At 44.4% G+C, this 17,521-nt stretch overlaps 2 protein-coding genes across 4 annotated transcripts in view; both read right to left on the bottom strand.

Moving 5' to 3' along the window:
* LOC115005955 (wings apart-like protein homolog) overlaps positions 1–11,917 on the bottom strand; it is a 31,698-nt gene extending 19,781 nt beyond the window's left edge. For all 3 annotated transcript variants that reach the window (XM_029427940.1, XM_029427941.1, XM_029427942.1), the window contains exons 1-5: positions 11,617–11,917; positions 10,307–10,815; positions 3,550–4,291; positions 2,006–2,409; positions 1,335–1,459 (exon numbers count right to left, since the gene is read on the bottom strand). In XM_029427940.1, the coding sequence (XP_029283800.1) occupies positions 1,335–1,459; positions 2,006–2,409; positions 3,550–4,291; positions 10,307–10,793 (1,758 nt within the window). In that variant the 5' untranslated portion in view covers positions 10,794–10,815; positions 11,617–11,917. The remainder of the gene's footprint in view (positions 1–1,334; positions 1,460–2,005; positions 2,410–3,549; positions 4,292–10,306; positions 10,816–11,616) is intronic.
* Positions 11,918–12,992: 1,075 nt separating this feature from the next.
* On the bottom strand, positions 12,993–14,627 carry LOC115005956 (nuclear factor 7, ovary-like). The gene has a single exon (XM_029427943.1). It carries the CDS (start codon positions 14,422–14,424, stop codon positions 13,039–13,041), a length of 1,386 nt encoding a protein of 461 aa, XP_029283803.1. The 5' UTR covers positions 14,425–14,627; the 3' UTR covers positions 12,993–13,038.
* Between the last annotated feature and the right edge of the window lie 2,894 nt (positions 14,628–17,521).

The raw sequence follows: 17,521 nt of genomic DNA, 5'->3' as shown, positions 1-17,521 counted from the left end.
AACCTCAACACCGTTTGGACAGGCCGGTCCCTCCTGAAGGCCTTTTGTTTTTTATCATGAGCTTAACACGGCTCCAATGTGCAGCGGTAGAGAGGCCATATAACGGGGGGGGGGGGGGGGGTAATGACCAAGTGGTCAACAGGAAGTGAAGAGCACATTATTCAACCGAGAGGGAGGAGATGAGCACATTGAGTTCATCATGATGATGCTCTGTCTCTCGCTCTGCTGCTCTGTCTCTCGCTCTGCTGCTCTGTCTCTCTCTCTGCTGCTCTGTCGCTCTCTCTGCTGCTCTGTCGCTCTGTCTCTCTGTCTCTCTCTCTGCTGCTCTGTCTCTCGCTCTGCCTCTTGCTCTGCCTCTTGCTCTGCCTCTGCTGCTCTGCCTCTCCCTCTGCCTCTCCCTCTGCTGCTCTGCCTCTCCCTCTGCTGCTCTGCCTCTCCCTCTGCTGCTCTGCCTCTCCCTCTGCTGCTCTGCCTCTCCCTCTGCTGCTCTGCCTCTCCCTCTGCCTCTCCCTCTGCTGCTCTGCCTCTCCCTCTGCTGCTCTGCCTCTCGCTCTGCCTCTCGCTCTGCTGCTCTGTCTCTCGCTCTGCTGCTCTGTCTCTTCCTCTGCTGCTCTGTCTCTTGCTCTGCTGCTCTGTCTCTTGCTCTGCTGCTCTGCTGCTCTGTCTCTTGCTCTGCTGCTCTGCGATGTGCTGACAGAACAAAGTAACTTCACATTTGGCAGAAGTTTCCTGCAGGTGCTGAGAACTTAAGTTTTCTGCGACTTTGTTTTTGAGGCTAAACGCCAACAGTTATGGATTGAAGCAAAATATTATATAAAATAAGTGTCGACTCTTAGACTTGAGCATGAAACACGTTTTGCTTACAGGACTGAAACCAACTAAATATTATTCAAACCGTTGAAGTTATTACATATTTAAAACACCTTTATGTTTTTTGCAGGCTGTAATGGACGTACTGAAACTAACTTCCTGCTAATAAGAGGAGTAATAATTATGAATAATATGCAAACTAATATAAAAACACTTCAAGCCGTTAAACTAGAAATGAGTTTTTCTAATTACAGTGACGGTCGTGCATCACTTTCCCAACAACGTTGTAAACTAAAGAAAGAATTCACCAGAAGTGCACAAGATCCGACAGCAGCACACACACACACACACACACACACACACACACACACACACACACACACACACACGTACGTTATAAAGCCGTTAGCTGCAGTCTAATTATTCGTCAGTACTTTGCATTATATTTTCCAGCAGGCGTAACATGAAGCTTCAGTGCAGTGGTCCATGCAGTGAGCCTCAGTGATGAGTGTGTTGTGTCTGACCTTCTTATGTGCGCTGAAGATCCTCCGGAAGGAGTCGGGGTTCTTCTCGGTTGCTTTGCCCTGAGGCGGCCTCCTGGGAGCCCGGGCCAGCACTCTGAGGCTGTCCTCAGAGAAGTCCAGGACCGCTGTACACAAAACGTTCAGGTGAGTAGAATGTGTGACGTGTGATGCGAGTGGAAACCTTTAACACTTTTACAATATTAGAAAGACCGAGACGTGACCTCTCCTGTACTAAACAAAGTACAGCTCAGCTGAGGATCACTGACTGCAGATAAACTGACTCTGTTTGTATCCAGCAGTTAGTCAGGCTCACACACAAACACCTGCAGTTCTGTTCGGAAACATTGGTCTTTAGAAAGTCAGCTGTAGACGCTCGTACATTTTACCGTCTGTGTTCTTAATGCATTTTATTATTAACTGATTTCAACGAAGCAGCAACAGAAGTATGTGGCCGACGTCCAAACTAATATTTCATGTTTCTCTTCTGATATCGGTCATTAGAGAAACATGAAACAATACATGTAGTTATCCAAACAGAAGTTTAGCTGCAGGAAAACACGGAGACGATGAACACAGAACATTACTGTAGACATTTCATTTCATGACTTTTCCAGGCTTGGACGCTGAGGATGAGCTCAGGAGACATGGTGTGTGTGTGTGTGTGTGTTAACCTGTTTGTATCCGGCTCTCCTGCCTCTCAGAGTTCTTCTTGCTCTCCTTGGGTGCCGGTCTGTCCAGCCTCTCCAGCCTCTGCAGCCTCTCCAAGGCCTCCAGTCTCTCCAGCGCCTCGAAGGGATCCGGCGGTTCATCGGTGGGCGTTTCTTCCTCGGTCTCCACCGGGACTCTCTTGGCGGCCGCAGCTGCCTTCTTGGCCCTCCTCCTCTCTTTAGCGCCGTCGTCCTCGTCCTCCCCGTCGCTGTCGCTCATGTCGTCAAATCCGAAGTACTGGATCTTGTAGCTGGATCGTCCGTCTGCGTTGTCTGCGCTGTTTTCCTCCTGATGGGCGTCTGCGTCTTCGAATCCAAACAGCTCCAGCTTACTGTCCTTCTTTGACTTTGTCGGAGTTTGTTTCAACCTGAGAAATCAAGAAAACATTGTTTACATCATGCAGTCAGGAAAGAAACAGTCAAAGCTTGTGTATGGAAATCCTGCTGTCTCTACAGGCTAACACGTTCAGGAGACTGTTGAAGAAGCCTGTTCATGTCAGCGCAGGTAATGAAACAACCTTCATTAAAAGGTTGTTTCATGCAGCGTTTACAGAGTTCTGTGACGCGCCGGGACAGTCCCACTTCATGTCACCCAAATACAAAGAGATGTCATCATGGAGCGAGTGTGCGTGGAGGTGTGAACGCTGAAATTAAAACCCTGCCTTTACCTGGAGATGAAAAACCTGTTTGTAACATGTGTGAAATGGAAAAACTCCAAAAATCCAGCGGTCCCTCATACAAAACATGTTGGAGCTTTGTGGTTTACTGATCAAGTGGGAAGAATATCAGCAAGAACCCTTAAATATCTTCGAGCATCTTTCAAATAGCCATGTGGCTGCTTTACTCCCCCGGGTGAACAGTACCATGTGCATCAACGTTCACACACATCCCCAAACTTCAGCCGGCGTATTTTATGTAAACTCTGAACTTCCAGTAGAAGCTGTTGGTTTATGAACTTGCTAAATAAAAACAGTCAAATTAAACTTTGAATAAATAATAGAATCATTAAGGTGTTTCTGTTGGAATGCTCACAAAATCATGACCAATGCTTAAATTAATTAAATTACCTGTTTAATTTAAGTGTCTTTGTATCCCTACCATGTATTATTATTAATAATTTTAATTAATAATAATAATAATAATTATTATTATTATTAATAATTTTAATTAATAATAATAATTATTATTATTAATATTATTATTATTTATAATAATAATTATTATTATTTTATAATAATAATAATTTTTATAATAATTATTTATTATAATAATAATAAATAAATAATAATAATAATTATTATTATTATATAATTAATATTATTATGAATAATAATTCCCCCCCACACGTCTCACCTGTTGCTGGTTATTTAGTCAACATTTTGAGAAAGATTCTCATTATTTTTGTGACACTTTGTAGGATTTGGAGAAGTTTCATTATTTTGAGATATTAAATCATTATTTTGATGAGTTGTCATCTTTGACGGTGCCGCCCCCGTGCGTTGATTTACCTTGTGGTTTGTTGTTGTTCCGTCTTCTTCCGCTGCCACCCCGCCTCTCCCAGCTCCGTCGTACTGCCGGACCCGGCACTGCTGCTCCCACTAGAGGGCGCCGCATCCGTGCTAAACTCCTCCACTCCTCGGTCTTGGATGGTGACGTTACACATGGACACGGAGGAGGGGTGCAGCACTGTGAAGTCCCTCGTCCTGCCCCGTCCCCGTCCTCCACCTGTGCTCTTATTACTGCCGTCAGATGTGGATTCGGGGAGATCTGTGCCAGAGACGCCGCTGGCAGAGCCGCTGGAGTCCGAGGCTTTGTCAGAGCCCTGCTTGTTCGGCCTCCTGTACGTCCGACAGTTAGAGTTTCTTAGAAGTGACGAGGAAGTCTGGGAGCAGTCTGACGTCTCGACAAGGAAGTCCAAGTCGCCCCCGAAGTCCTCGTGTTCGCTGGGGATCTGGAGCCGTGGAGGAGAGGGGGGCTTCTCGTGCCGGGTCTGCCCGAGGCCCGAGCCGCCCACAGTGATGCCGGCTGTAGCCAAGGAGAGCGTAGGGGCGGGGTTACGAGGTTCCTGGCAGGGCGAGGGCGGACGGAGACCCATGATGTCGTCCCAGGCGTCGTAGGCGGACTCGGCCTTGGACCCCGTCTTCAGGGTGGTGGTCTGCGGCAGGGGCTTCTTATCGCTCTCAGAAGCATTTTGGTACCACGAGTAGCTGTGCTGGTTCTCTGACGACGAGGAACTCTGCTGAGACTTTCCTACAGGAAGAAACAAGACTCACAATCAGAAACAATAAACCTCAGCAAATGTTCAGTTAGTAATCCGATATATTGTTATTTATTTTGTTTTTGTATCTGATAAAATACAACAATCATAATAACAAACAAGATGCAACAGATTTTTTATTAAGATTATTGTTGTTTAAGCAGATCTGCTCTCTGTCTGCGGTGCACTTACTTTAAATTAAAAACATGTGTCAACTAAATAAATGTTAAACAACAACTTGTGAATGATAAATAAGAGTTTAAAGCACCAACAACAACATTTATGAGCAGAGAGCAGCATCTCCTCGTTTCTGAGAGTCAACAGCATAAAAACATAATAAATAATAATGTTTGTGTCGTTTCCTAAGAAACTAACAAAGATATCAAAGCAAATCCTTATATTTGAGAAACTGGAACTGACTATGATCATTATTAATCACTAATGATAATGACTCGTTAATCTACTAACGATAATGACTCATTATTAATCTACTAATGATAATGACTCATTAATCTACTAATGATAATGACTCATTATTAATCTACTAATGATAATGACTCATTAATCTACTAATGATAATGACTCATTATTAATCTACTAATGATAATGACTCATTAATCTACTAATGATAATGACTCATTATTAATCTACTAATGATAATGACTCATTAATCTACTAATGATAATGACTCATTAATCTACTAACGATAATGACTCATTATTAATCTACTAATGATAATGACTCATTAATCTACTAATGATAATGACTCATTATTAATCTACTAATGATAATGACTCATTAATGTACTAATGATAATGACTCATTATTAATCTACTAACGATAATGACTCATTATTAATCTACTAACGATAATGACTCATTAATCTACTAATGATAATGACTCATTATTAATCTACTAAAGATAATGACTCATTAATCTACTAATGATAATGACTCATTATTAATCTACTAACGATAATGACTCATTATTAATCTACTAACGATAATGACTCATTAATCTACTAATGATAATGACTCATTATTAATCTACTAAAGATAATGACTCATTAATCTACTAAAGATAATGACTCATTAATCTACTAAAGATAATGACTCATTATTAATCTACTAAAGATAATGACTCATTAATCTACTAAAGATAATGACTCATTAATCTACTAAAGATAATGACTCATTATTAATCTACTAAAGATAATGACTCATTATTAATCTACTAATGATAATGACTCATTATTAATCTACTAATGATAATGACTCATTAATCTACTAATGATAATGACTCATTATTAATCTACTAATTCTTTCAGCACAATATACCACATTATATTCTCTGAACGATTTACTGATACTATGGATAATAATCGACAATCTGGTCATTAAGTCGTGATATTATTATGCAGAATCATGAATGCTGGTAAATTCGGTGCAAACTAATTAAATGTTGTTATAATGCGTTGTTATAATGCGTTAGCTGAGAGCTCCAGGGAAGCAAACATCTGTCCACAGTTTACAAACATTTCTAAACAGCTTCATGACTCAAACTAAATAATGTCGAGTTGCAACCGATAGAATACTTTCAGCTCCAACAAGATCACAATGTGCTGTGGTTAACGTCACGGGCTGCTCAGCCGTGAGCATCAAGATTGCACCACTTCAAAAAGCACCTTTTACACATTGAAAACAGGTCACACACAGAGACACACACACACACACACAGAGACACACACACACACACACACACACACACACACACACAGAGAGACACACACACAGAGACACACACACACACAGAGACACACACACACATAATTACATCGCTGAGCGCGGGTCATCGTACACATCGTCTGTGACTCCTCTGTCTCTCCTCAGAACATCCCAAATATAACCCATCCCAGCAGCGGGGCCGACGCAACACTGAAACTATAGTTTGGATTCAACTCGCCATCGATTCCTCGAAACCCCCCCAACATCTACTAATGTCGCGTTCCATTTGCTCATGTAAACATCACATCCTGGTGACATCCAGATAAACTGGTTTGGATTTGGAGGAAACAAGATTCCTGTGTGTGTGTGTGTGTGATACGTGTGTGTGTGTGTGTGATACGTGTGTGTGTGTGTGTGTGTGTGATACGTGTGTGTGTGTGTGATACGTGTGTGTGTGTGTGATACGTGTGTGTGTGTGTGTGATACGTGTGTGTGTGTGTGTGTGATACGTGTGTGTGTGTGTGATACGTGTTGTGTGTGTGATACGTGTGTGTGTGATACGTGTGTGTGTGTGTGATACGTGTGTGTGTGTGTGATACGTGTGTGTGTGTGTGATACGTGTGTGTGTGTGATACGTGTGTGTGTGTGTGATACGTGTGTGTGTGTGTGATACGTGTGTGTGTGTGTGATACTGTGTGTGTGTGGTGATACGTGTGTGTGTGTGTGATTTGTACGGTGTGTGTGATACGTGTGTGTGTGTGATACGTGTGGTGTGTGTTGTGATACGTGTGTGTGTGTGTGGTGATACGTGTGTGCGTGTGTGATACGTGTGTGTGTGTGTGTGATACGTGTGTGCGATACATGTGTGTGTTACGCGTGTGCGAATGATACGTGTGTGTGCGTGTGATACGAGTGTGCGTGTGATACGTGTGTGTGTTGCGTGTGTGCGAGTGTGTGTGATACGAGTGTGTGTGTGTGATACGTGTGTGTGTGATACGTGTGTGTGTGATACGTGTGTGTGAGTGTGTGTGATACGTGTGTGTGTGTGTGATACGTGTGTGTGATACGTGTGTGTGTGTGGTGATACGCTGTGTGTGTGTGATACGTGTGTGTGTGTGTGATACGTGTGTGTGTGTGTGTGATACGTGTGTGTGTGTGTGTGATACGTGTGTGTGTGTGTGATACGTGTGTGTGTGTGTGATACGTGTGTGTGTGTGTGTGTGTGTGATACGTGTGTGTGGTGTGATACGTGTGTGTGTGTGTGATACGTGTGTGTGTGTGTGATACGTTGTGTGTGTGTGTGATACGTGTGTGTGTGTGTGTGATACGTGTGTGTGTGTGTGTGATACGTGTGTGTGTGTGTGATACGTGTGTGTGTGTGTGTGTGTGTGATACGTGTGTGTGTGTGTGATACGTGTGTGTGTGTGTGTGATACGTGTGTGTGTGTGTGATACGTGTGTGTGTGTGTGATACGTGTGTGTGTGTGTGATACGTGTGTGTGTGTGTGATACGTGTGTGTGTGTGTGATACGTGTGTGTGTGTGATACGTGTGTGCGATACATGTGTGTGTTACGCGTGTGCGAATGATACGTGTGTGTGACGCGTGTGCGTGTGATACGAGTGTGTGCGTGTGATACGTGTGTGTGTTGCGTGTGTGCGAGTGTGTGTGATACGAGTGTGTGTGTGTGATACGTGTGTGTGTGATACGTGTGTGTGAGTGTGTGTGATACGTGTGTGTGTGTGTGTGTGATACGTGTGTGTGATACGTGTGTGTGTGTGTGATACGCGTGTGTGTGTGTGATACGTGTGTGTGTGATACGTGTGTGTGTGTGTGTGTGATACGTGTGTGTGTGTGTGTGATACGTGTGTGTGATACGTGTGTGTGTGTGATACGTGTGTGTGTGATACGTGTGTGTGTGATACGTGTATGCGTGTGTGATACGTGTGTGTGTGTGTGATACGTGTGTGGTGTGTGTGTGATACGTGTGTGTGTGTGTGATACGTGTGTGGTGTGTGTGATACGTGTGTATGCGTGTGTGATACGTGTGTGTGTGTGTGATACGTGTGTGGTGTGTGTGTGATACGTGTATGCGTGTGTGATACGTGTGTGGTGTGTGTGATACGTGTGTGTGTGTGTGATGTGTGTGTGATACGTGTGTGTGATGTGTGTGTGATACGTGTGTGTGATACGTGTGTGTGTGATACGTGTGTGGTGTGTGTGATACGTGTGTGTGTGTGATGTGTGTGTGATACGTGTGTGTGATGTGTGTGTGATACGTGTGTGTGATGTGTGTGTGTGTTACGTGTGTGTGTGATACTTGTGTGTGTGTGTGTGTGTTGTGTGTGTGATACGTGTGTGTGTGTGTGTGTGATACGTGTGTGTGATACGTGTGTGTGTTACGTGTGTGTGTGATACTTGTGTGTGTGTGTGTGTGTGTGTGTTACGTGTGTGTTACGTGTGTGGTGTGTGTGATACGTGTGTGTGATGTGTGTGTGTGATACGTGTGTGTGATGTGTGTGTGATACGTGTGTGTGATACGTGTGTGTGATGTGTGTGTGATACGTGTGTGATACGTGTGTGTGATGTGTGTGTTGATACGTGTGTGTGATACTTGTGTGTGTGCGTGTGTTACGTGTGTGGTGTGTGTGATACGTGTGTGTTACGTGTGTGGTGTGTGTGTTACGTGTGTTGGTGTGTGTGATACGTGTGTGTGATACGTGCGTGTGTGTGTTACGTGTGTGGTGTGTGTGATACGTGTGTGTGTGTGTGTGTGAGGTGTGTGTGAGGTGTGTGTGATACGTGTGTGTGATAGGTGTGTGTGTGTGTGTGATACGTGTGTGTGTGTGATACGTGTGTGTGTGTGATACGTGTGTGTGTGATACGTGTGTGTGTGGAGTGTGGTGTGTGATACGTGTGTGTGTGATACGTGTGTGTGTGTGTGATACGTGTGTGTGTGTGTGTGTGTGTGTGTGTGATACGTGTGTGTGTGTGTGGAGTGTGTGGTGTGTGTGTGTGTGGAGTGTGTGATACGAGGAAGTGACCCGATGATCTCAGCACGGGGACTTGAACAGTGTTCATGATGAGAAACTCAAAGCAACAACGTGCCACAGAATCCAGTCTGTAGAGGTGAGACCTCAGAACATATGAAGACGGCGGTGGCGGGTGGAACCCTGCACGGAGCTTCATCTGTGAATATAAAAGCCGGGCGATGAGGCGTGAGCTGGCTCTGGCAGGTGGCCGGCAGCAGCCACGGAAAGCTGAGGGCAAGTCGAGCCGAAAGAGACAATCTGACGGCGACCGGTTGCGAGTGGAGAAACAATCAGAGCGATTTGTCCAACGCTCAAAGCTGCAGAACACGATGTGTGCCGGGCGTGCAGCTGTATACACGTTCTGACCTTTAGCGATGCAAAGTGCACAGAGGTCTCTCACTCTGGGGTGTAGAGACACAGACCCCATCTCAAGCTCGGCAGAGATGCTTCCCCCGCAGGGGAGTTTCGTTTTGTGCCAAAAGTAATTGGTGTGGTTAACATGAGCGTCGGGACGCCACCACACCGAGCCATCGTATTGGTCTCTACGCTGGTCTTCAATCCGCTCAGACGACGCTCCAGATGTGTTTCCATTGTGACGGATAAAAAACGACGAAGTGAGAGAACAGATGGGAGGGACGGACGGACACACACACACACACACACACACACACACACACACACACACACACACACACACACACACACACACACACACACACACCTTTTGTTCTGTCGGGAGACGCAGTGACTTAAACCCAGTAAGCGCAGAAGAGCTATGAGCTAGCCGCTACGCTAACTCATGCCGTGTAAAGCGCTACAGGCATTCTGGAAATGCCCCGTGTCAGAGCAGCGCTGAGAAACCTGATTTGTGTAGATTGCAGCCGAGTCGTAGCGCTCCGCAGAAGGGTCAGTCTTTGTGATGTTTATGTTCTGCCGCGAGTCGCTCGGGTTCAGTACATTCGACTGCTGTCGTCGGACTTTTGAAAGCACGCTCTGCATAAAGGTTTATTAATTGAAGAACTATCCATGGCCGAATCGTAACGCACAATGGCGAAGCGTCGCAATGACGTGTCCTTATTTTCATACGTTTGAGTGAATATAAAGATTAACTTAGTGGTGCAGTAACCTCTCATATCCTTATGTTGATGTTTTATAGATTAAACAACCAAGTTAAATGAATAGATTCATCGACGATGAATAACTACAGATGCAGTTCTCGTCTCGAGCTCAGAGATCTTAAATTCTGTGTCTTACCGATGCTAGCACTGCTGCTGTTGAAGAACCGAGCGGTGTCCTCCAACACCCTGGGCTGGCTCCTGTCATTGGCCATCCATGACGCCCCCCGAGCGGACGTCAAAGTGTGGGATCCCCCCTGGAGGCTGGACCTGCTCCCCGTGTTCAGAGAAATCCCCGGCCTCTCCGCTTGTGGAGGCTCTGCGGAGTTCGGCTTGGCAGGCGACGACTTGTTGCCGCTGCGAGATGACACCGGCTTGGATTCCTCATCGCTGTCAAATCCAAACGGATCCTCAAAGCCATCTCCGTTCGGACGGGGTCTCTTGTAAACCTCCAGGACAGAATCATTCTTGGGTGCGCCGACACGCTTGGAGCCCACCTTGGCCTTGTAAGTGGTGTCACCCCATTTGGTACTGAGGGTGCCTCTCTTGGTGGACAGAACCTCGTCAAACTTGGACGTGCCCTCTCCTCCCTTGCGGCTGTAGGTTTTACCAAATCTGGATGTCATTGTTGCATCTGGGTCATATTCTCTAAACCAGAGGACAGAAAAGTACATTATTTGAGAGTTCATAGGATCATTTTATATTCAAATCATGGATTTAAAACGCTTCTTTTTACAGTTTAGCTGAAGAACTATGTATAGATCGTTTTATTGAAGTTCTCAAACTGAACAGCTGTTACCTGTGTCAATCTGAGAGATCAGATTATTAACTTCAGAATCATTGATTAAATAAATACTAGCCCACAAGAGATCGGCCTCTTAATGTTTTTGTTCGATAACAACCTATAAAATCGGTATTTCTTATCATTACATGCACCTTTGTTCACAATCAGGTGAATATAGAAGAAGCGTGAAGGAAGCTAGGTGTGAGGATTACTAGCAAACCGCTTGAGTGCTTCTCAGACAGCTGGTTTGACTAAACAAGGCTAACATTAGCTTACCAGCGGGCTAATGGCGCTAACTTACTGCTATCAGCTCTGGGAGGATAAAGCAGAAGAATTCATGGAAACACACAAAACACATTGGTGGGGGGGGGGGGGCAGAGCCGACAGTACATCGTGGCGACATATACAATACGTACAAATATAACTATATACAACAAACTACTCTTAAGGTTAGCTGGAGTTTTGACGCTGGCCGTTAGCATTAGCACAAACTCAACAGAGGAGACTGGAGCCGTCACTCCAGCAAACTGCTAGCTTGAAGCTAACAGCTAACAGCTAACAATAACTACACATTGACATCGTGTCGTACCACAAGCGAAGACCGGAAACATAGACAGATTTCTGCCAGTGTACTAACATTGATTGCAATCCGTATGTCCACTTACTTGGTGAGCTAAAGGGACGATCCGCACAAAACACACTCCAGACCCGAAACGGCCGTTAAACTCGCACAGGACCGGGCCTGCGTCCCTGATCCAAGCTGCCCTGCACAGTATAAACAAGGCCCGACAGACGCCGTTAACGGCAAATCAGCGGGTTTGAAATGCAACAGCAAGAACGGCAGCCCCAGATTGTTTGGAAAACATACGGTTTATAACCCCATTTAATTATATCAGCTACTATTTTTAAGCTAAATCGCACTCGATTGTTTCCTCCGGGTTGCGACGAAGGCTTCCATTGGACTCCCCCGCTGCGTCAAGTTAACCGGAGATAGCAGAACGTGACCGGAATTATGTTAATCTATCCTTCAAAATAAAAGCACACATTGAAGATACGGAAAGAAAAGTGTAGCTAAACCAAGTTTTGTGTGTTTATATATAAAAATAAATTGTCGAAATGTGGATTTAATATAAACCCCTTCATCTACATGTCATAAAATATCACGTTGATACATTATTTGTCTAGTTTGTGTTTGATGTTTTTTTGTCTGTTTTATTCTCTTAAAGTATAACCGGAACTGCTCACATGTTGTATTTTGACCTTCACACTATCGATCTATAAAAAATGGCTTATTCAGGTGCTCCCAGTAAACTCGTAAAAATGTAAATTTCAAATGACAGCATGTAAATGCGGCAAAAATCATTCTGCAGCTAATAAAAAGGAAAATTAAATTAAACTCAACAAAATCAATAAAAACTTATTTTGAGTCACCGCAGAAAGTATGTGTTTTTTTATTTCTTTGCTGGGAGAATACTGTTAAAAATCTAAACCTTGGGGAGCTTTTTCACATGATAAAAGAGAGGATCGTGAACGGCCCCACACCATAAATGCTAAATCTATTGAAAGTGTTCCAACTTTTACGATGTGCAACAACAACAGTATGATACTGGAGACACAGGCTGCAGCCACTAATATAAATATAGAATTACTGTCAAAAAGGGATTAATGCAAAGAGTAGTCTACATATGTCAGCTCAACAAGAGGAGACAGAGATTCCATTCATACAGAAACCAGACAGTAATAAAGCTATATATAATTTTTCTCAAATAGTTTTTCAATGCAATGAATAGGCCGCCTGTTTTGTGTTGTGCATTACATTAGACATACATTTTTACACAAACAAAGTAAAAGACTTAATAAAACCAAGCATGTCTTTTAAAAATATATATTTTCTTCACACTGACAGCCTTAATTTGAACTTTGACACTAAAGTGTGACCTCAAAACATTACAAACAATCAAATCTGGGAATACAAAGAGATACAGAATGACGACAAAGAAAGAGTTCTAAGACATATAAAAACAACATCATACATCCGAAAAATAATTGAATTTGACTTTTATTTTACAAATAGGAAACGTTTATGTCTAACTTTGCACCATTACAGAGACGTTTACAGGCAATATTTTCAGAGGGAGTGCACTCCTGTTGCAAAGGTATGGGCACATTTTCTCAGTGAAGGTGTGTGTGAAGGTGTGTATGTGTGTGTTAGTATCAGGATCACAGAACGACAGCTTTCCATCGTCCCAGTCCAGATTCACTCTGATCCTTTGGAGCGTTTTCTGCAATGGGAGGTTGGTGTATTTATGCGTCGGGGAAAACGCTCTGTATCCAAGATCGTTGAAGTTCATGCTCCAAACTGTGGACCCCACAAACCCCTTCCTGCAAATAGACTCCGCTAACACGCCCAGCTCCCAGTCTTGGTTGTCTCCAACCTCCACGTCCCAGCTGTGAGTCCCCGAGTTAAACCCTGAGCCCAGGACAGAATCCCAGTACACAAACCGCTCTGGGTTTTCTGGAAGCTGCTGTATCTTCCCATGCCTCACGCCGGTCAGATCTTTGGACAGGATGAGTTCTGTACCAGCAGTGTTTGGGTCCAGAATCAGAGGAGAGTAGGAGACCATCTCCTTCATCTTGTTCCAGATGTTGAAGGTGAGGTTGCCCAGGTGTTTGGCCTGGTCTATCAGAGGTCCTGAGAGCAGCTGTGGAGCCTCCAGCAGGGGGCGCTGCAGCTGGACTCTCTGCACTGCAGTCCTGTAGTTGTGCAGGAATGAGACGTCTTCAGCTCTCAGCTGCTCCTCTGTGGTTCTGACTGTGTTTGAAAGAGCTGCTATCTCTCTGCTCAGAGCCTCCATCTTCTCCTTCATCATCACACTCTTTTGCTCCTCTTCCTCCCTCAGAGCAGCCATCCTGGCCTCCTCTTCCTCTTCAAGAAACTGGTGCAGCTTCTTAAACTGCTCCTTAATCTGCGTCTCTGTGCGTCGGGCCTGGACCTTCATGTGTCCTGCTGTTTGATCAAACTTCCCTTTAGCTTCAGTAAAAAGCTTTAACATGTCCTGTAAGGGTTTCAGGGAGACGCAGAGCTCCTCCCTGTGATCCTGCGCAGCTTCATCGATGGGTCTGAACCTGTGCCCGGTGTGCCTTTTTGCATCTCGACACACGACACACACTGGCTTCTGATGGTCCAAACAGAAAAGTTTAAGCTTCTCCGAGTGCAGACTGCAGAGAGTCACCGACCCCTGACCTCTCTGTTGTAGAAAGGCCTCACACAGGTTCTTCAACGCCAAGTTATGAGGCGGCTCGCTGCTCTGAGACACAGTCCGACACACTGGACACTGTTGGAGTTGTTTCTCCGCCCACCAGCTCTGCAGACAGGCTTTACAGAAGCTGTGGCTGCACGACAGCAGGACGGGATCTTTAAAGATGTCCTGGCAGGCGGGACAGCAGAAATCCTCCTCTGACCTGGAATCCATTTTCCTCCGAGTGAAGCAGAAAAACACAGCAAAGCCTCAAAGTTACTTTCAATGTGATCGTTGTTCACGTGGCAGAGCTCGCAGCGTTTCTCTTTGTCAGTGCAAGTCTGACTTTTATTGCTTTTTGTTCCTCGTCAGTAAGAAGCCGTCACAAGCTGTATTTCCTGGTGTGAGTCACAGGAGGTGGAGCTCTGCAGGATCACAGCATTGTTCTCATAGTGCTCACTGCAGCTGCACTGCTGTCACATTTACCATTCGACTATTACTTCTTTTAAAAGTTATGTTTAGAGGGAAATAAAGTGCATGAGTCACTTAAGGTTGGGGGGGGAATTGTGTTTGTGGTTGAAAGGTAAAAATGCAAACCGGTTGTGCATCCGGCCTAAAGTCGCTGTTGACTTGTTCAACAATCAGCCACAGTCTCTCTGGTGGAGTGAAGTAGTTTAGGAGTTGTTAGTTTGAAAGGTCTGAATGCAGACGTGCTCGGTCTTGACAGATGTTGTGCCTTGAAGTTGGAAAACATCAACGTTGTATATCAGTATCAGTATCTTTGATCGTAGATCATTTTGTATAGATATACTGAAAGTAAAGACGATCTAACCTCAAGTGTCTTAACAAATATAATGGATGCAAACTGTTGACAATATCTTTTACTTACTTAACCTCAAAAAAGTTTCTTATGTTTTATGTTTTGCTCATGTAAAGCGACTCTGATCTCTAACAAATCTAATGTATTTTTATTATTATTATTATTATTGTTATTATTACTAATATTGTAAGATGCATCCGTACAACTTGAAAATGTTTGACATTAAATAAAAAACATGCTTGAGTCAACTCTACCTCAAAGATATTTGCTCTCTTACCTACTGCTTCTGCTGCACAAACATTTCCCTCGGGATAAATACAGTTAGAAATAATCTTAACTTACGTAAAAGGAGAAGATCTGGGACAAAATAAGAGACACGTGAAAAAATAAAAACATGCTTTTCACTGAATTGTGTCCCTGCTGGTCGTTGCCGTTTGCCACCGGACCTGAAATGATCCCAGCACTTGTTGACATGCACCCTGCTGTGGCTGTCGGTTTCTTCAGGGCAGTCAGGTCATCTTGGCGTCGAGCCTCGCTTCTTCAAACCTCAGAAACCTGTTACTGTGGAGCGCTAAGCCTGGCAGAAATCCCTGCATGGCATGCTGCAGCGCCTGTGCCAGCAGCAGCCTCCCTGCCAGCCTGTAGACTGATGCTACTGTACCATGAAGGGTTCAAGCTCCTCACAATGAAGAGCGGGCGTTGGTTGTTGAGATCCTGGCAGAGCGTTGCGGTGGTGTCTTCAGGCATCACACAGTTTTGGAGAATGGACTGGCGCGGGGGCTGGCATCGGGGCGTTCTTTAAAACAATTAGGCCTTTGTCATTCAGCAGATAGCAGCTGGAGGGTCGACCCTGGCAAAGACGGAGAGGAGGGAAGCCAAATGACCGACCACCCCAAACACAAAACTGTTGGACTAGTTCAGGATGAGCTCGTGAGGCTGCTTGTTGGGTTTTGAAGTCAGTCTTTGCACACGATACAGTAGATGTAAAAAGTGTCTTAAAACTGGATAAAAAGTCAGTTTATGAAGCTTCTGGCTACAAACAACAACGCTGACGCTGCTCAAAGGGGAGACGACGCCATGACAGGATAGAGAGGAAACGTTACCTTCAGGAACATTACACATGTCTCTGTCTCACTACATATACAACACAGGACTGATGACACCATGACAGGAGAGAGAGAAAACGTTACCTTCATGAACATTACACATGTCTCTGTCTCACTACATATACAACACAGGACTGATGACACCATGACAGGTGAGAGAGGAAACGTTACCTTCAGGGACATTACACATTTCTCTGTCTCACTACATATACAACACAGGACTGATGACACCATGACAGGAGAGAGAGGAAACGTTACCTTCAGGGACATTACACATGTCTCTGTCTCACTACATATACAACACAGGACTTATGACACCATGACAGGAGAGAGAGGAAACGTTACCTTCAGGAACATTACACATTTCTCTGTCTCACTACATATACAACACAGGACTGATGACACCATGACAGGAGAGAGGAAACGTTACCTTCAGGGACATTACACATGTCTCTGTCTCACTACATATACAACACAGGACTGATGACACCATGACAGGAGAGAGAGGAAACGTTACCTTCAGGGACATTACATGTCTCTGTCTCACTACATATACAACACAGGACTGATGACACCATGACAGGAGAGAGAGGAAACGTTACCTTCAGGAACATTACACATGTCTCTGTCTCACTACATATACAACACAGGACTGATGACACCATGACAGGAGAGAGAGGAAACGTTACCTTCAGGGACATTACACATGTCTCTGTCTCACTACATATACAACACAGGACTGATGACACCATGACAGGAGAGAGAGGAAACGTTACCTTCAGGAACATTACACATTTCTCTGTCTCACTACATATACAACACAGGACTGATGACACCATGACAGGAGAGAGGAAACGTTACCTTCAGGGACATTACACATGTCTCTGTCTCACTACATATACAACACAGGACTGATGACACCATGACAGGAGAGAGAGGAAACGTTACCTTCAGGGACATTACATGTCTCTGTCTCACTACATATACAACACAGGACTGATGACACCATGACAGGAGAGAGAGGAAACGTTACCTTCAGGAACATTACACATGTCTCTGTCTCACTACATATACAACACAGGACTGATGACACCATGACAGGAGAGAGGAAACGTTACCTTCAGGGACATTACACATGTCTCTGTCTCACTACATATACAACACAGGACTGATGACACCATGACAGGAGAGAGAGGAAACGTTACCTTCAGGGACATTACACATGTCTCTGTAACATTTGGGATAATGTAAAAACACAACTCAAATAGTCATTTTTACATGAAATGTTACATATTATAACTTTAAAGACGTAGGGCTGGAGTTCAGTGTTAGATCGTTTCGTTGGCTGATGAAGATATAATGGTTGTTGATGATGGAACCATGAGCTTTGGTACAGTCGGATCAC

This window comes from Cottoperca gobio, unplaced genomic scaffold (genome assembly GCF_900634415.1).
Source record: "Cottoperca gobio unplaced genomic scaffold, fCotGob3.1 fCotGob3_411arrow_ctg1, whole genome shotgun sequence".
Lineage (NCBI taxonomy): Eukaryota > Metazoa > Chordata > Actinopteri > Perciformes > Bovichtidae > Cottoperca > Cottoperca gobio.
This window is presented reverse-complemented; position numbering and strand designations above follow the sequence as displayed.